General features: G+C 43.2%; 1 protein-coding gene and 1 pseudogene across 3 annotated transcripts; one reads left to right on the top strand and one right to left on the bottom strand.

Moving 5' to 3' along the window:
* Window positions 1-2,660: 2,660 nt before the first annotated feature.
* LOC110539153 (F-box/LRR-repeat protein 12-like) lies at window positions 2,661-5,343 on the bottom strand (annotated as a pseudogene). The gene is made up of 3 exons (XR_016484765.1): window positions 5,221-5,343; window positions 5,023-5,098; window positions 2,661-4,643 (listed from the first exon to the last, which is right to left on the bottom strand). The product of XR_016484765.1 is annotated as an F-box/LRR-repeat protein 12-like (transcript).
* Window positions 5,344-5,706: 363 nt separating this feature from the next.
* LOC110539152 (COP9 signalosome complex subunit 6) lies at window positions 5,707-18,565 on the top strand. Of its 2 annotated transcripts, none has more exons than XM_090191489.1 (10): window positions 5,707-5,761; window positions 7,433-7,558; window positions 12,877-13,008; window positions 13,367-13,455; window positions 13,650-13,712; window positions 14,803-14,850; window positions 14,941-15,055; window positions 15,211-15,303; window positions 18,108-18,208; window positions 18,400-18,565. In XM_090191489.1, exons 1-10 carry the CDS (start codon window positions 5,719-5,721, stop codon window positions 18,538-18,540), a joined length of 951 nt encoding a protein of 316 aa, XP_090047615.1. In that variant the 5' UTR covers window positions 5,707-5,718; the 3' UTR covers window positions 18,541-18,565. The 2 variants fall into 2 exon arrangements, with proteins under 2 accessions (XP_090047615.1, XP_021481788.1); XM_021626113.3 differs by having other exon boundaries at window positions 5,746-5,806.
* The last annotated feature ends 1,250 nt before the right edge of the window (window positions 18,566-19,815 follow it).

The raw sequence follows: 19,815 nt of genomic DNA, 5'->3' as shown, positions 1-19,815 counted from the left end.
TGCACTTCACAAATAGATGGCAGGTCGCAAATGTGTCTTCCAAATGGACAATGACCCCAAACATACTTCCAAAGTTGTGGCAAAATGGCTAAAGGACAACAGTCAAGGTATTGGAGTGGCCATCACAAAGCCCTGACCTCAATCTATAGACAATTTGTGGGCACAACTGAAAAAGCGTGTGCGAGCAAGGAGGCCTACAAACCTGACTCAGTTACACCAGCTCTGTCAGGAGGAATGGGCCAAAATTCACCCAACTTATTGTGGGAAGCTTGTGGAAGACTACATGAAACATTTTACCCAAGTTAAACAATTTAAAGGCAATGCTACCAAACACTAATTGAGTGTATGTAAACTTCTGAGCCACTGGGAATGTGATGAAAGAAATAAAAGCTGAAATAAATCACTCTACTACTATTCTGACATTTCACATTCTTAAAATAAAGTGGTGATCCTAACTAAGACAGGGAATTTTTACTAGGATTAAACGTCAGGAATTGTGAAAAACGGAGTTTAAATGTATTTGGCTAAGGTGTATGTAAACTTCCGACTTCAACTGTATGTCACTCCCTTTGCTTCCTTCCCCAGGCGTCATTGTTTCTGTTTCAATTTCATGTCTGTGCGTTGTTCGTGTTTTTTGTGTTACATTTATTTATCTTGAGTGTTAACCATTTCCGAGTGGTCCCTGACCATAAGGGGTCCGGGGCCATTCGGTCTTGCTTTAGGTGCCTTCGTACACAACACTGATTTCCACCATATAAAATATGCACCCAAGAAGAAGTGAAGCCTTTTTCTTTTTTTTTTGCTCTGGGGAGGAGTTTTTTCCCCCATCCTGGGCACAGGGAAGGGTAGTGCACTGAACCCAGTTTAAATTTGCTATTTGCAGGTTTTACTATAGAATTCCTTCCATCCAAGACAAATTTCCTCATCTGCGCTTTCCCTTTATCAAGGTGTTTTGGTACTTCCCTTCTGCCCTACGCTTTTCCACGTGATAACTTTTACTCTACCACAGGTCACTATAGTCTTCCAGTCTGTCTATCCTGCCCTCTATCCACCATTCATAGTGACAATAGTGGTAGGTGGATCATTTGTCCAGATCTGCAATAGGCTACCTAGCAATCATACCACACATGAAAGTATTCAAAGTATCAATTGAAAAAAAAAAATAGGAATAGCTGATAGGCAGAGGAGAGACCAGCTGCATCACTGAGAATGAAAGAACAGTGAAGACATGAGACACAGCTCAAAAGCTCCCCTATACTCCCCCATTGCAAGTGTACCCAAGAGCAAAGCGAGGTAACAGAGTTTCTAAACCCAGAGGCCCAATATCACGATACATCCGGGAATGCTTTTCGAAGTAGACTCGACAGACCAGACCGGGGTTTGGCAAGTCAATGGGAGAAGTAAAAAAATGTGTCCTTAGTTGTTAATTATCAAGAAATCTAAAGGCAAAACCTAGATTCGAGCCAATGTCCTATGTAGTTGAAACTTGTATTCTACAACCTCTTGAAAGTGACAAACTGACATGTTTTCCTTTTTTTTTAAACAACTTGATGTCAGATGAGTGACTTTGATTTGACAGCCTGCACATGCGTAGTTCGGCACAACACGAGCGTTCGACCCGATGACGTGTTTCTGCACATGAGCTTAGCTAGCTAATGTCGCCATGACATCGCCTACAAGCGTGATCAGGGATATCTATTGAATAAGCGGTTTCTATGCGTCTTTATATAAATGATCTTTGGCAAATTACCTTGGAGCAAGGTTGAAGATACGAAGGTTAAGAAAACGTAATAATTCCACGTTTTGAAAATAAACTAATTCATTGGACCAGCTCCAGAGCAAAATGACTGGGAGTAAATGGTAGCAGTACAGACAGTTTGCCATCAAAGTGGAAAATAAACACAATCATAGTAAATTTCAGCTAAGTACGCAGCAAAGCATGGTCCAACTCGGCAAACACGTAGCATGGTCCAACTCGGCAAACACGTAGCATGGTCCAACTCGGCAAACACGTAGCATGGTCCAACTCGGCAAACACGTAGCATGGTCCAACTCGGCAAACACGTAGCATGGTCCAACTCGGCAAACACGTAGCATGGTCCAACTCGGCAAACACGTAGCATGGTCCAACTCGGCAAACACGTAGCATGGTCCAACTCGGCAAACACGTAGCATGGTCCAACTCGGCAAACACGTAGCATGGTCCAACTCGGCAAACACGTAGCATGGTCCAACTCGGCAAACACGTAGCATGGTCCAACTCGGCAAACACGTAGCATGGTCCAACTCAGTTTGCTCAGAGCGTGATGAGAGGCAAATATACTTGTATGGGAGTCCAGACGGCAGCATTAACTTTTGCCTTGTATTTATATCCATTCCATGCAGGTATGTTGTGAAATGTGATGATTTTGTATTTCATGTTTAATGTGCCTAGTTAGCTGTCGTTCATTTTGTTACTTGCCCGGGCATGTCAAAAATGGCATTGTTGCTTCATTAGTATGCCTCAGGTATAATGGTACAATAGAACACTAAGAAATATTTAGCACTTATTAGCACATTTTTAGTGTATTGGTGTACAACATTTATAAAACAAAATGAGTCTTTTGAAAATATGAATATGCACATTTTGTAAAATTATTTTTTTTGTTGATGCTTTTACTCAGTTTTCTCAGATGAGGAGAGGCAAATATACTTGTATGGCATCCAGACATTAACTTTTGCCTTGTATTTGTATCCATTCAGTCATTAAAAGAGACAACCGGCAGAATTGTGTCCAGAGCCCTATCCTCCGGTACAGGGCCGGTTACACTATCATACCCAATCAATGGCACTTAAACCTTTTGTCTTGCCCATTCACCGTCTGAATGGCACACATACACAATCCATGTCTCAAGGTTTAAAAGTACTTCTTTAACCTGACCAAGTTTGGGATAAATGCTGTGTGTTTTACAGATTGAGAGAGCTTTATCCTATTTCCTGGATATTTGTTTATTCATGATCTATTGAGGTATGTTCTACTTTGCAATTGATTTATTTAATTTAACTGGCAAGTCAGTTTAGAACACATTCTTGTTAGTTTCTTGGTGGAAAAAGGTTAAAACAGTTCCCATTTGTACTTTCTCATATCTTAATGAATACAGGCAACATAATGCTTTGGGGAATCACACAGTATTTTTCCTAGACTTCAGGGGGCCAGTGAGCAAAACTAGTGGGCTACTTCTAGCCTACTGAAACCCCCCAGAGTTGCAATATATTAATTGAATCTCTTCTCAAGGCAGCCTCCGGAGGCATGCAGAGGCCGAATCGCAGTAAATGCTATATGGTCACTGCAGACATTGGATTGACCATGCAGTGCCTTTAAGAGCTGAAGAGCCCTGGTCGAGGGGTTGAATTGAAACATTACATTTCCTGTGAGACAGTTCATTGCATGTGTAACCAGTCACTGTCCCTTTTTATGTTCAATAGCACAGTTGTATGAAAGTTTAAAATATAATTTGATTGGGTTTGTTAATGGGGTACATTTGTTTTCTACATATGTCAACAAAAAGGTGATTCATGAGAGTTTGCAAACAGGTTTTAAGTATAGCTTTGACAGCTTGTATTTTTACCACAGTAGAATAAGGGAACCAGATGTGTAACATAGTATGTAATCTAGTCTGATGTTACTGTAACAGTGCAGTTGGTGAATAGTAGTGTACATTGTGGCAGCAGAGCAGCAAGTGAGCGGCGCAGACTCGGCACAGGGTCATTCTCATCCAGCTTGTCATCGCTCCCATCACCACCGTCTGCACCATCCTCCCTCCCCTCCTCACCCTGCCTCTCCCCCCCTCTCTCTGGTGTCTTTGGGCAAACCTGAAAGAACACCTCACAGAACTCCAACCGGCGCAGCTCCCGCAGCGTCGTGCAGCTCCGTAGCACCTGCATCTCTCTCAGCTTGCAGCATCTGAGGCGCAGGCGCTTCAGGTCCCTCAGGCGGCTGGCGGACAGCAGGCCTGGTCCCACCTCCTTACCGCCAAGGCTTAGCTCCTCTAGGCCGAGCCAGCCCACCCCCAGCCCCAGGGAGGCCATCTGTAGCTGGGCGCCAGGCCGTCCAAAGTGACCTATCTCCAGGTACTTCTTGGGCAGCACTGCGCCTAAGGCCTTCCGCTGTGACCCAAAGGACGTTGCGCAGCTCTAGGTGGCTAAGCTTCAACCAAGAAGCCAGACTCTGCAGGTGCAGGTCTGTGAAGGAGGGCACGTTATCAAGGACCATTGTCTCAATGGCAATCCCTGATGTGGAGGCAGGCACTTTCCCAGTCTGACCACGTCCCTGTTGCTGAGTAGAAGCAGTTGATGCAGCTCCAGCTTGTTTCTCAGGATTGGGTGGGGTCTGGGTGAAAAAGCTCTGTGGCAGCTCACAGCCACGCAACTCTAGGACCTGCAGCGTTGTGGGTAGGAGCTGGCAACTACGCAAGCCTCTCAGGTCTGCATGCAGCAGGGAAAGACTGCGCAGACGGGGGCACCTGGAGGACAAAGCCTTAAGCCAGGACTCTGAGAGAAATGCCCCGCCTCTAGCAGAGAGCAGCAAGCCACGCAGCCGCAGGCATCGGAGCCCAGTGCCCAGATACTGGGCGCAGTAGAACCCACAGCATGCGCGACGTCACCTGACCCAAAATGGACACCAAGGGCAGGGAGAGCAGTTGTAGAACGACAACAACCAATGAGGGAGAAATGGAGAAGAAACAATGCATCAGTGTTTGAGTGATGACTTGAACATTCTTTAGAGAGTTAGCTAGTCTACAGGTAGGAAACAGGCCTTCAATGCAAGCATCAACATTGTATTTTGTTGCAGAAGGTGAGAGGCCTTAAACAGGAAGTTAACAATAATCGAATCAAGTCTGCTGAAATATCATTGTATGTAGGACCTGAGAAACATGGATATATCACAAAACGTCTGACTTCTTTAGACATAGCAGCCTCGGAAATATTTTTATGTCAAGTCATGAAATTGTAAGATCATCATGCAATAGGCACCATTCTTACCCCTTTCCATGCAGTTAGATCAACAGCTCGCCATAAACGTTGGTCTTTAACAAGGCGTCTCCATCTCTTACACACCCTGCAAATACACCACATGAATGGCATGACAAAGATTCGTGTTTTTTTTAAGCTAACGTTTGCTAGCTAACTATCTTGGATATTTATGTTGAACACAGACGTCAACTAGCTAACTTGTTTTACCTTCCAGTTCTGATGAGCTCTCGCACACCTAAATATGATAAAATATCAATTAAAATGTTCTCTGGGAAATAATCGAGAGTAGAAGTTCTGAAGTCTGCCATTTTGTAAACAAAAAGTACTGTCGAGTACACAGACAAAATACACCGACGTACCAAAGTTGCATTCAAGTAATGAACCCCGCAGAAACGGTTGCTTAAGCGAAAACGTTCCTACACGTTCTTAAAAACTCTGTGCGAAATGAACACATTTTATGTGAGTAACGTTACCAGATATTGCTTTGGCAATGTTAACACATGTTTCCCATGCCAATAAAGCCCCTTGAATTGCATATATATATATATATATATATATACAGAGGCGGAATTTTATTTATTTATAAATAAGCATAACTTCAGAATTTCCAAATCAGCTGTGTAAATGCAGCAAACACTGCCCCTTAGCGTTTGAGAAAAAAACGCATTGTTCTATTGCGCTTGCAATAGCTGTCAGTCGGACAAGATGGCAACGAGCAATGGTGGTGGAATGGAAGTGGATGGGGCCGGTAATAATATCCCTAAGCACAATTTATTTATCTGAATTTGACAAGGTTGTGTATATATATTGTGTTGGCGCTAACTTTACTCCTTTGTCGATGGTGTTTAGCTTGCCATTATTTCTTCTTTGCGTTCTCTAACGTTACTTCAGCGAGGCTAGCTAACTTTAGTTAGCATAGCTAGCTCATTTAGCTAACGTGGCTGTTAGTATTTGTGCGTACTGTACCGGTGTTATTATTATTAGTAGTGATGAGGGAGAAAATTATAGTTACATATCGGGATATTACTTTTTAGTATGTTTTGACTATCATTTTTGCGGTAGTTTGCAGTACCTGCACCAACTGTAGTAGTTTTCTTTCATACATTCTTAGAAAAAAGGTAAAGGGTTCTTTGGCTGTCCCCATTTCAACTATACGGTGCAGATGGCATGGTCCCCCGGCTGTCACCATAGTAGAACCCCTTTTGGTTCCGGATAGAACCCTTTTTAGTTTCGGCTATAACCCATTTTAGTTTCAGGTAGAGCCCTTTTTGGTTCTATGTAAGGGCCCTCAGTGGAAAGGGTTCTACATGGAACCCCAAAGTTTTTTTTTTTATACATAGAACACGTTTTTTTTATACCTGCAACCACTAAGGGTTTTTCAAAGGGTTCACCCTTTTAAGTTCTAGATATCACCCTTTCACTAAGAGTGTACATACAGTAGCTTGTTTTCCATCTTTTTAAATAGGGAGACAATTTGTTTTCACTTATTTCCATGAATCGTTTTCTCGTGGCTCTCTTGTCTCTCTGCAAGAGAGCAATGTATGGTGAGCAATATGTTTGGATCGTCAAATTGCAATAAATATAGAATCGTGAGAATCTAAATGCATGTGTCGGCAGGTAGCCTCGTGGTTAGAGCGTTGGACTGGAAACCAAAAGGTTGCAGGTTTGAATCCCCGAGCTGACAAGGTACAAATCTGTCGTTCTGCACCTGAACAGGCAGTTAACCCACTGATCCTAGTCCGTCATTGTAAATAAGAATGTGTTCTTAACTGACTTGACTAGTTAATTAAAGGTAAAATAAATAAAAAATCATATTGCGATATCGTTTCGTGAGGTTTCAGGGAATTCCAAGCCTTAATTATCTATGCAATTTCAAAACGATTGCATTGTTAGCTAACTAGCTAGTTAATAGTTGACCTCAACTGTCACACATTGATTGGTCCGTCTGTTGTAGTTAGCTAGCTAAGCATCGGCAGTTTAAACAACTAACGTTAGCTTGTCTATTGCTAGCTAATTAGCTAAATATTTTGCTTTCTTAGCTAGCTTAATTACCGCAACGTAATTGGTCCCCCACACCGAGCTAATGGTTAACTATAGCAATGGAGATTAGTTAACTTCATGATCACATCTTTTAACATGTCAATTGGAATAGCATTGTTGATAAACTGAAGCTCTGCTGAGTAGAATCAATGTCCTCACTGTACCTTTCCTGTATATTACCAAGTGGTACATGTCTGTTGAAATCCTGCTCAATTCAACGACACACTGACATTGTAACATTCATCTAAAGAAAACAATATTCAATACAAGAACACAGATGCTTTGTTTGCTCGAAAGCAGGTGGTCGTGCTGAGGCCATGTTTGGCTGCGATGGCCAAAAGTAAAGGAAACCCACCCTCTCTTTCTGTCTGTCCCACAGCCAGCTCCAGTGTTATGGCGTCTGGGGTCACCGGCAGTGTCTCTGTTGCCTTGCATCCTCTAGTCATCCTCAACATCTCAGACCACTGGATTCGTATCCGCTCCCAGGAGGGGCGGCCCATGCAGGGTATGTGTGCTGATCAGTTTTCAAGTATACCAATAATTCTATACTGTCTTGCATTTGGCATGGAGTAATGGACAAGGGGATGGGGGTGAGATTGAAATTGGTTCAGTATATTGCTCTGTAAATGTCTTAAAGTTTAAATACTTTGTAAAAAGTTAAGACAATAATTAAAATACACTGAAGAAAAATTTAAACAGAACTTGCCATAATTGAAAAGATTTTTACTGAGTAACAGTTCATATAAAATCTGTCCATTTAAATGAATTAATTAGGCCCTAATCTATGGATTTCACATGACTGAGAATACAGATATGCATCTGTTGGTCACAGATTCCTAAAAATAAAGTAGGGGCGTGGATCAGAAAACCAGTCAGTATTTGGTGTGACAACCATTTGCCTCATGCAGCGCGACACTATCCTTCACATAAAGTTAATCAGGCTGTTGATTGTGGTCTGCGTAATTTTGTTTCACTGCTCTTCAAAGTTGCTGGATATTGGAGGGAACTGTAATACACTGTCGTACATGTCAATCCAGAGCATCCCAAACATGCTCAATGGTTGACATGCCTGGGGAGTATGCCATGGAAGACCTGGGACATTTTCAGCTTCCAGGAATAGTGTAACAGATCCTTGCGAAACATGAGGTGGTGGCGGAGGATGAATGAATGGCATGACAATGAGCCTCCGGATCTCATCACGGTGTCTTGGTGCATTCAAATTGCCATCGATAAAATGCAATTTTTTTCACTGTCATATCAAATACATTTGTATTTGTCACATGCGCCGAATACAACAGTATTACCATGAAATGCTTACTTACAAGCTGTTAACCAACAATGCAGTTCAAGAAATAGTTAAGAAAATATTTACTAAATCAACTAAAGTAAAAAGTAACATGGAAGAAAATTACATAACAATAACGAGGCTATATACAGGTGCTACTGAGTCAATGTGTGGGGGTACAGGTTAGTCAAGGTAATTTGTAAAGTGACTATGCATAGATAACAAACAGCGAGTAGCAACAGTGTAAAAACAAAGCGCGGGGGGTCAATGTAAATAGTCCGGGTAGCCATTCTATTAATTGTTCAGCAGTCTTATGGCTTGGGGGAAGAAGCTGTTAAAGAGCCTTTTGGTCCTAGATTTGGCGGTCCGGTACCGGTAGCTGGAAGAAGAGTATGAGTGACTGGAGTCTAACAATTTTTTTGGGCCTTCCTCTGACACCGCCGAGTGTATATAGGTCCTGGATGTCAAGAAGCTTGGCCCTAGTGATGTACTGGGTCGTACGCAGTACCCTCTGTAGTGTCTTATAGTCAGATGTCGAGCAGTTGCCATACCAGGCAGTGATGCAACTGGTCAGGATGCTCTCGATGGTGCAGCTGTGGAACTCTTTGAGGATTTGGGGACCAATGCCAAATCTTTTCTCTCTCCTGGAGCGGAAAAGGTGTTGTCCTGCCCTTTTCACAACTGTCTTGGTGTGTTTGGACCATGATAGTTTGTTGGTGATGTGGACACCAAGGAACTTGAAACTCTCCTCCTGCTCCACTTCAGCCCCGTTGATGTTAATGTGGGCCTGTTCGGCCCTCCTTTTCCTGTAGTCCACAATCAGCTCCTTTGTCTTGCTCACATTGAGGGAGAAGTTGTTGTCCTGGCACCACACTGCCAGGTCTCTGACCTCCTCCATATAGGCTGTCTCATCGTTGTCGGTGATCAGGCCTAGCACTGTTGGTGTCAGCAAACTTAATCATGGTGTTGGAAATAGCTTGGCCACGCAGTCGCCCCAGTGTTGAAGATCAGCGTGGCAGATGTGCTGCTGGCTACCGTTACCACCTAGGGGCAGCCTGTCAGGAAGTCCAGGATCCAGTTGCAGAGAGGTGTTTAGTCCCAGGATCCTTAGCTTAGTGATGAGTTTCGAGAGTACTATGGTGTTGAACGCTGAGCTGCAGTCAATGAACAGCATTCTCACATAGGTGTTCCTTTTGTCCAGGTGTGAAAGGGCAGTGTGTGGATTGAGATTGCATCATCTGTGGATCTGTTGGGGCTGTATGCGAATTGGAGTTGGTCTAGGGTTTCTGGGTTGATGGTGTTGATGTGAGCCATGACCAGCCTTTCAAAGCCCTTCATGGCTACCGACCGACATGAGTTCTACAGGGCGGTAATCATTTAGGCAGGTTACCTTCGCTTTCTTGGACACATGGACTATGGTGGTCTGTTTGAAATATAGGTATTACAGACTGTCAGGGAGAGGTTGAAAATGTCAGTGAAGACACTGGCCAGTTGGTCCGCACATGCTTTGGCTATACATCCTGGTAACCCGTCTATCCCCACGGCTTTGAATGTTGACCTGTTTAAAGGTCTTCCGCACTCCGGCTACAGAGAGAATGATCACACAGTCATCCGGAACAGCTGGTGCTCTCATGCATGCTTCAGTGTTGCTTGCCTCTAAGGGAGCATGAAATAAAAAGGCATTTAGCTCGTTTGGTAGGCTCGTGTCACTGAGCAGCTCGCGGCTGGGTTTCTCTTTGTAGTCTAATAGTTTGCAAGCCCTGCCACATCCGAGGAGCGTCAGAGCCGGTCTAGTAGGATTCTATCTTAATCCTGTATTGACGCTTTACCTGTTTGATGGTTCATCTGAGAGCATAGCGGGTTTTCTTATAAGCGTCCTGATTAGTGTCCCGATCCTTGAAAGCGGCAGCTCTTCCCTTTAGCTCAGTGCGGATGTGGCCTGTAATCCATATCTTCTGGTTGGGAAATGTACCAACGGTCACTGTGGGGACGACGTCGTCAATGCATTTATTGATGAAGCCAACGACTGAGGTGGTATACTCCTCAATGCCATTTGATGAATCCCGGAACATATTCCAGTCTGCTAGCAAAACAGTCCTGTAGTGTAGCATCTGCGTCATCTGACCACTTCCGTATTGAGCGAGTTACTGGTACTTCCTGCTTTCGTTTTTACTTGTTAGCACGAATCAGGAGGGTAGAATTATGGTCAGATTTGACAAATGGAGGGCTATGGAGAGCTTTATATGCATCTGTGTGTGGAGTAAAGGTGGTCTAGGGTTTTTTGCCATCTGCACGGTACAGTTGAAATGGGTGACTACTGGCACACTTCTCCAGGGTGCCAGTGGCCATCGGTGGGTGAAAGATTAGTGGAATCTGTGTGGGTAGCTGGACAGGTAGGATGACTGACAGTGAAGGTGAACATGTGGTCACGTGTCAGGTGACAGAGGAATGGATGAGACTGAGGCAGGAATTCCTTTAACCATAAAGTGGTATATTTACTGAGTAGTCTGTGCTGCATCACAAAGGATACAAATAACATGTATCAAACCAAATTCATAATCAAAGATCAAACCATATCATTCATTATTAACATAATTTAGGGAATTCAACAGTCCAGTTCATTAAGAAGTCAATAGTAATCATCCGTGAGTCATTTAGGCTCGTAACTATCATAAATTATGAAAGAATACAAACAGTGAATGGTTATACAATCTATAATCCCCATTATCAAAGTCAATCAGTTAGCAACAATGACGTTTCTCATTTCACTCTTTCAATTGTCTTCATGTGTACATATAATTAATTTCAATACACATGAACCATATTGATTGCATAATTGGCCTATGAGGATCCGTAGGGCCGTGATCATTGACAATTCACATTACACAATATGTTTGAAGCTGCGCTCCAAGCCGCGCTCCGCAGTAGTAACTATTAACAGTAACTGGATGGCCCACTCTCCCGATCGCCACAGATAATTCAGATGAAAGGTAACATAGTCGGTGGACTTACGTGGATTCATGGACGCACAGAACTTCTGGATCAGATGGAGTTAAGGAAGAGAAAGCAGCGAGATCAGGCGATGGCAATTTCCTCCTTTTATGGAGTTGAGATCTGTCGGACATTTCCACCTGACCTAATTAAAGCGCCCCTGGCCCAGCTGAGTAAATGGCAATGAATTAAAGGATTATTCCACCAACTCCATGGGCCTTTTCTACAGTGGGCATTTGCCCACTGAAGTTGGTTATCCGGATGTGGAGGTGCTTGGCTTGCCCGGTTACACGATGCTGGTTGGACGTACTGCCAAATTCTCTAAAACAACTTGGGGTAGAGAAATTAACTTCTCTGGCAACAGCTCTGATGGACATTCCTGCAGTCAGCATGCCAATTGCACGCTCCCTCAAAATTTGGGACATCTGCTGCATTGTGATGTGACACAACTGTATATTTTAGAGTGGCCTTTTATTGTCCCCAGCACAAGGTGCATCTGTGTAATGATCATGCTGTTTAATCAGCTTCTTGATATGCCACACCTGTCAGATGGATGGACTATCTTGGTGAAGGAGAAATGCTCACCAGGGATGTACGCATTGTTTGCGTATGGAAGATTTCTGAGCTCTTATTCCAGCTCATGAAACACGTGACCCCACATTTTGCATTTGATATTTTTGTTCAGTATAGTTAAGAAACTGCAAGAGAACAAACACAGCAGTGGGAAGGGCATCTTACATGGGTATGGTTACAGTAGGGCTGCCACAATTACCATATAACCGAGGGTTATATGATGCTTATGGAATAAAATATCTCTAAATACCCCTTATTTTTTTGTGTGGAACAAACAGATGACTGAAGATGGGATAACCAGGCATTTTTGCGTTTAGGTTAGTTTCGACTGTTTCTTGACTCTTAATAACGTGATGAAACGTATTTGCTGAAACAAGCGAACTAGGCTTTGGTTGCTTATGCAATACCCTCATCAATGTAGCATACATAAATATAATGACAAGAACGGGCTTGGAACCAATTAGACTGGTAAACTCATAGGTACACTCACAACGGCTGCCTGGTATTGTGATGCAGTGATTTTCTATGTAGAATGTTCATTCAAATGATCATGTGGTGCCTCGTGCCATGGAATGTATTTTTTGTAACATCAGTTGAGTTGAATCAACAAATCACAGCACATATTTTAGTTCTTGCTTCGCTCCTATGGATACCCTCGCAATGGCCGCCAGTCCACCCATTATGCCAGCATTGACTTGAATGGGATGCCCGTTCTATTCATTCTATTTCTATGGCAGCATATGCAGTCAGGTGGAAAGGAGAAAATGTGTCAAAAAAAGCTGTTCCTATTCGAACAGTTATATTAAAGACTGCGGTCATTTGGCTGGCCAATTACTGTCATACAAAATTCCATGGCCGTCACAGCCCTGGGTTCCAGTTAATGACAGTTTCAATGGGCTTTGCTATAGCCTGTATGTGTGTCGGTTCCAATCGGCTGTTTTATGTTGCATTTGATCCTTTCCTTTATCACCCAGTGATTGGCGCCCTAATCGGGAAGCAGGAGGGTAGAAACATTGAGGTGATGAACTCCTTTGAGCTGCTTCATCAGTTGGTAGATGACCGAGCACACATTGACAAGGAGTACTACTACACCAAGGAGGAGCAATGTGAGTCTCATCACACACATGCGTGTTTATTTCACTAACCTACCTTACAAAGAAAAGGTCAGATGGCATTAATTACTGATGGTGAGGAAAGTGCAATATGAAAAGGGATGTATGTTGTGCTGTGTCACGGTTTCCCCTCCATCTCTGAAGCTAAACATGTCATCGTAGGCTTGTGCCTGAAGCCCTCGGTGTGACAAAGTGGAACTAAACCTCATTAGGAGTTCTGGTCTACGATTTGGTTTTGCCTTTTTAAATCACAATTAATACGATTTACTTTAGTAGGGGACCTGATCCTAGATCAGCACTCCTGTTCTGCTTGATTCATAATGGCACCTGACCTCTTTCACCTGCCTCTCAGTCAAACAGGTTTTCAAGGACATGGAATTCCTGGGCTGGTATACCACAGGCGGTCCTTGTGACCAATCAGACATCCACATTCACAAGCAGGTAGGCAGAGCAAAGGGGACTACGTTTCATTTTCCCTGAGGCGGGGCATGTTCCGTGGGGGAGTAATTAGAGTCATGCTAAAATTTACTTTTACACTAATTCGTCAGTGGATTGTTGTGATTTGAAATGTCAGTTGAGGTTGTTTGGCCAACAGGATGCTGTTTTCTTATTGGCTTTTCTTCTCTCTTCTCCAGGTGTGTGAGATCATTGAGAGTCCTCTGTTCCTCAAGCTCAACCCAATGACCAAACACACAGATGTGAGTTTCTCATTTGGAAATTGTTTATATTATAATAATAATAAATGAATCTTCTTTAGTGCTTTTTTCATAACACATTTTTTTTCAAAGCGCTTCAAAAGCTAAAAATACATATAAGCAATACATCATGAGTAGCCTAGTTATAGCTAGCTAGGTCAACCAATAGAGGCCACGGGAGAAACTCAATTGCACTCCCTTGACTCTTCACCCCCAAAACCCCACTGGATATAGTTTTTGCATTGGATGTGTCTCAATCCACCGCGTCCACCAATGTAACATGAGGTGATGGAGCTAGAGCGGCGTTTCAGACCATGAGACATCCCGAAAATCTGTCTTCTCACAAAATATGTAGCTTCCTAACGGTTTGGCCTATAAACTGTTATGACCCTCTATGAAAGAGCACTCTCAGGAACACAATGTTCTTCATTTTGCTCTATGACCCTCGTCTAAAGGTCCCCCCGGTAACGGTTGAAAACATTTATGGAAGTATATGGTGACGACAATAAGGGGTTAAATACAAGTATTATCTCCCAGAAATAGGATGGGTACCCCCCCCCCGAAAAATCTAAATATCGGTTGTAGTTCTGTTATTCAATGCGTCTGTCTGGGCTAACAGCAGGAAGGCCAAATACACATTTTCATCAAAATATCGATACTTCAAGGGGTCTTAATTCAAAATCAAATAGTAAAATGATCCTTGGTATGATTTTCTTAAAACAATTCCATATAGCTTATTAGAAACCCCACCGCCACTGGCTTAGACTCTCATGTAGGAAACATTCTTAAAGGTGGAATCCTTAATTGTGAAACTTTCCATTTTGGGATATTACAACAACAAAAACGTTTTTCCAAACAACAAATGCTGTTTTTTTCCCCCCCTCGCAAAACATTGCATAGAACAGCAGAATATGTACTGTCTTTTTTACCACTGTCCACAAAACCAATAAGGATGGTGCTGGGGCGGACAGTCCAACTGGTTCCCCTGATACGGATTCCATCTTTAAATGAACGTTACTTGCTTTTTATGCAAGACCGTTCCTTGGCTATACAGTACATATGGTAATTCTAACATATGTCCTGTCTCTCCCAGCTCCCTGTCAACGTGTACGAGTCTGTCATCGACATCATCAACGGAGAGGTAACTCAAGCTCTCCTACCACACACATCACTGTGATTAGTATGAGTGGCTGAGTTGTAAGCTTGGCTGTCCCCTATTGCCAAATCGCAGGCAACCATGTTGTTTGCTGAGCTGGGGTACACTCTGGCCACAGAAGAGGCGGAGCGAATCGGAGTGGACCACGTGGCTCGCATGACAGCCACTGGCACAGGGGAGAATTCAACAGGTAACTATAGTAACGGCTGCCTATACCCCCAATTTTACAAGGCCCACCATTTTAAAACGCCTCCGCAGCAAATGATCTGCCTGGTACGTCTGATACAGCCAAAGGTTTACAAATGCACTCTCAACCACTCTCCCTGTTGTGTCTCTTCTGTTCAGTGGCAGAACATCTCATAGCCCAACACAGTGCAATTAAGATGCTCCACAGCAGGGTGAAAGTCATCCTGGAATACGTCAAAGCTGTGGAAGCAGGTGAGAGAACCGCTGTCTGTGTGATGAAAAGGCCGAAAGAATGACTGTTCAAGTGAGTCGGGAAGCAATATGCTTTTATTACCTTGGAGTCATTTCCAGCCCTTGATCTCTCAACAATCTACAGTGCCTTCGGGAAACTATTCAGACTAGAGGTCGACCGATTATGTTTTTTCAACGCACTTACCGATTATTGGAAGACCAAAATAAGTCGATACCGATTAATTGGCCGATTAATTTTTATTTTTATATTTATTTATTTGTAATAATGACAATTACAACAATACTTGAATGAACACCTATTTTAGCTTAATATAATACATCAATAAAATCCATAATGAAACATGTTCAATTTGTTTTAAATAATGCAAAAACAAAGTGTTGGAGAAGAAAGTAAAAGTGCAATATGTGCTTTGTAAGAAAGCTAACGTTTAAGTTCCTTGCTCAGAACATGAGAACATATGAAAGATGGTGGTTCCTTTTAACATGAGTCTTCAATATTCCCATGTAAGAAGTTTCAGGTTGTAGGAATTATAGGACTATTTTCCTCTATCATTTGTATTTCATTAACCTTTGACTATTGGATGTTCTTATAGGCACTTTAGTATTGCCAGTGTAACAGTATAGCTTCCGTCCCTCTCCTCGCTCCTCCCTTGGGCTCGAACCAGGAACACAACGACAACAGCCCCCCTAAAGCAGCGTTACCCATGCAGAGCAAGGGGAACAACTACTAGAAGGCTCAGAGCGAGTGACGTTTGAAACGCAATTAGCGTGCGCTAACTAGCTAGCCATTTCACTTCGGTTACACCAACTTCATCTCGGGAGTTGAAGTCATAGTCATAAACAGCGCAATGCTTGAAGCACAGCAAAGAGCTGCTGGCAAAACGCACGAAAGTGCTGTTTGAATGAATGTTTACGCGCCTGCTTCTGCCTACCACCGCTCAGTCAGATACTTGTATGCTCAGTCAGATTATATGCAACGCAGGACACGCTAGATAATATCTAGTAATATCATCAACCATGTGTAGTTAACTAGTGATTATGATTGATTGTTTTTTATAAGATAAGTTTAATGCTAGCTAGCAACTTACCTTGGCTTACTGCATTCGCGTAACAGGCAGGCTCCTTGTGGAGCGCAATGAGAGAGGCAGGTCGTTATTGCTTTGGACTCGTTAACTTTAAGGTTGCAAGATTGGATCCACCGAGCTGACAAGGTAAAAATCTGTCTTTCTGTCCCTGAACAAGGCAGTTAACTCACCGTTCCTAGGCCGTCATTGAAAATAAGAATGTGTTCTTAATTAACTGACTTACCTATTTAAATAAAGATTAAATAAAGGTATATAAAAATAAAAATTCGGCACATCGGCGCCCAAAAAATACCGATTTCCGATTGTTATGAAAACTTTCAGATTAATCGGTCGACCTCTAATTCAGACCCCTTGACCCTTTTCCACATTGTGATGCCTACAGCCTTATTCTAACAAAACATCCTCAGCAATCGACACAGAATACCCCATAAGGACAAAGCGAAAACAGGTTTAGAATTTTTAGCAAACGTATTAAATAGAAAAAAAGACCATATTTACATAAGACAGGATTGTGTTGAGACACAGATCTGGGGAAACGGTACTAAAAAATGTCTGCAGCATTGGAGCTCCCCAAGAACACATTGGCCTCCATCATTATTAAATGGAAGAAGTTTGGAACCACCAAGATCATCCTAGAGTTGGACGCCCAGCCAAACTGAGCCATCAGGGGAGAAGGGCCTTGGTCAGGGAGGTGACCAAGAAGTCGATTGTCACTCTGACAGAGTCCCAGAGTTCCTCTGTTGAAATGGTTGTCCTTCTGGAAGGTTCTCCCATCTCTGCAGTACTCCACCAATCAGGTCTTTATGGTAGTGGCCATACGGAAGCCACTCCTCAGTAAAAGGCACATGACAGCCCGCTTGGAGTTTACCATCTCAGATGATGAGAAACAAGATTCTCTGGTCTGATGAAACCAAGATTGAACTCTTCGGCATGAATGTCAACCGTCACGTCTGGAGGAAACCTGGCACCATCCCTACGGTGAAGCATGGTGGTGGCACCATCATCCTGTGTTGATGTTTTTCAGTGGCAGGGACTAGGAGACTAGTCAGTATTGAGGCATAGATGAACGGAGGAAAGTACAGAGATCCTTGATGAAAACCTGCCTCAGAGCACTAAGGACCCCAGACTGGGGTGAAGGTTCACCTTCCAACAAGACAATGACCCTAAGCATACAGCCAAGACAATGCAGCAGTGGCTTCGGGACAAGTCTCTGAATGTCCTTGTGTGGCCCAGCCAAAGCCCGGACTTGAACCTGATCGAACATCTCTGGAGAGACCTGAAAATAGCTGTGCAGCGACGCTCCCCATCCAACCTGACAGAGCTTGAGAGGATCTGCAGAGAAGAATGGGAGAAACTCTCCAAATACAGGTGTACCAAGCTTGTAGCATGATACCAAGAAGACTCAAGGCTGTAATCGCTGCCAAAAGTGCTTAAACAAATTACAGAGTAGAGAGTCTGAATACTTATGTAAATGTGATAATATATATATTATTTTTCTTCAAATTTGCGTTGTTATTATGGGATATTGGGTGTAGCTTGATAAATGTTTTATTTAATCCGTATTAGAATAAGGCTAGTGTAATAAAATGTGGGGGATATCAAGGACTCTGAATACTTTCCGAATGCACTGTATATACAAACAACTTTCTTATGTGTTTATTTCTTCCCTCATGCTCTCTTTTGTTACACACTCTCCCCTTCTGATTTGGTACGACCCAGGAGAGGTGCCATTTAACCACGAGATCCTCAGAGAAGCCAATGCTTTGTGCCATAGACTGCCTGTTCTCAGCACCATCAAATTCAAGACCGACTTCTACGATGTAAGTTGTCCCCACTTAGGCACTTGGCCTCAGTTATGTGGTAGTCTGCCTAGTTGGAAGGATAATGAACATACATATTTTGCTGAATTCCAACATTAAATCACTCAAGGGTGTTTACTCATTTAAGCTTACATGGGTTGGATTGGCACAGTACTGTGAAAGCATATGAATCTCCTTCCTTCTATCCTCAGCAATGCAATGACGTGGGCCTCATGGCTTACCTAGATACCATCACCAAGACCTGCAACAGCATGAACCAGTTCATCAACAAGTTCAACGTCTTGTACGACAGACAGGGCATCGGCCGGAGGATGAGAGGACTGTTCTTTTGAGCGAGAGAGAGAGAGCGGGAGGGAGGGAGGGGGGGGCATGAAAGAAGATGTCACACGAACTGCAAATGTTCATTTGCTTGTCTGTATTTTGTTAAGTTGTCTCATCGAACCAGTTTACTGTTTTCAAAGGTAGCAAATGCTAGAAGTGTCTCAGACCACTTGTCTATACCATAAAATCACACAAACAAACTTCTCACTCGCAGTTTAAGGTTGGTGACTATTCACATTAACGAATCCATGTACACGAACAGAAATCACATTTTTTGCTTTGTTTTGTTCCATGTTTCTGTAAGTAATAAATAATCTGCAGATTTTTCGTGGGACTTTGATTCCTGTTTATCACAAAAATAAACGTGGATCAGAAAACCAGTCAGTATCTAGTGTGACCACCATTTGCCTCATGCAGCGCAACATCTTTTGTATAGAGTTGATTGTGGAGCGTTGTCCCACTTTTCTTCAGTGGCTGTGCGAAGTTGCTGGGTATTGGCGGAAACTGGAACACACTGGTACACATCGATTCAGAGCATCCTAAACATGCTTAATGGGTGACGTCTGGCGAGTATGCAGGCCATAGAAGAACTGGGACAATTTCAGCTTCTAGGAATTGTGTGCAGATCCTTGCGGAACATGAGGTGATGGCAGCGGATGAACGGCACGACAATGGGCCTCAGGATCTCGTCACGGTATCCCTGTGCTTTCAAATTGCTATTGATAATGCAATTGTGTTCGTTGTCCGTAGCTTTTGCCATAACCCCACAATGTTGACATGAGCAAACCGCTCATCCGCACAGCCATCTGCCCAGTAGAGTTGAAACGGATTCATCCATGAAGAGCACACTTTTCCAATGTGCTTGTGGCCATTGATGGTAAACATTTGCCCACTGAAGTCAGTTACGACACCGAACTGCAGTCCGGTCAAGACCCTGGTGAGAACGAAGAGCACCCAGATGAGCTTCCCTGCGATTGTTTCTGACCGTTTGTGCAGAAATCTTCAGTTGTGCAAACCCACAGTTTCATCAGTTGTCCTTGTGGCTGGTCTTAGAAGATCCCGCAGGTGAAGAAGCTGGACGTGGAGGTCCTGGGCTGGTACGGTTACACGTAGTCTGGGGTAGTGAGGCCAGTTGAAATTCTCTAAAATGAAGTTGGAGGTGGCTTATGGTAGAGAAGTTAATAACATTATCTGGTGGACATCCTTGCAGTCAGCATGCCAATTGCACGCTCCTTCAAAACTTGAGATCTGTGGCATTATGATGTGACAAACACCCAACGGCTAAG

Source organism: Oncorhynchus mykiss, chromosome 12 (assembly GCF_057628025.1).
Source record: "Oncorhynchus mykiss isolate SJ-2025 chromosome 12, ASM5762802v1, whole genome shotgun sequence".
NCBI classification, from domain to species: Eukaryota; Metazoa; Chordata; class Actinopteri; order Salmoniformes; family Salmonidae; genus Oncorhynchus; species Oncorhynchus mykiss.
This window is presented reverse-complemented; position numbering and strand designations above follow the sequence as displayed.

Excerpts from the sequence above, each read along its gene's own strand:
- LOC110539152 (XM_090191489.1), top strand. The coding sequence starts at position 5,719 with ATGGCAACGAGCAATGGTGGTGGAATGGAAGTGGATGGGGCCG. Across the intron at positions 13,456-13,649 it reads ACATCCACATTCACAAGCAG|GTGTGTGAGATCATTGAGAG; the intron begins GTAGGCAGAGCA and ends TCTCTTCTCCAG. Across the intron at positions 13,713-14,802 it reads CAATGACCAAACACACAGAT|CTCCCTGTCAACGTGTACGA; the intron begins GTGAGTTTCTCA and ends TGTCTCTCCCAG.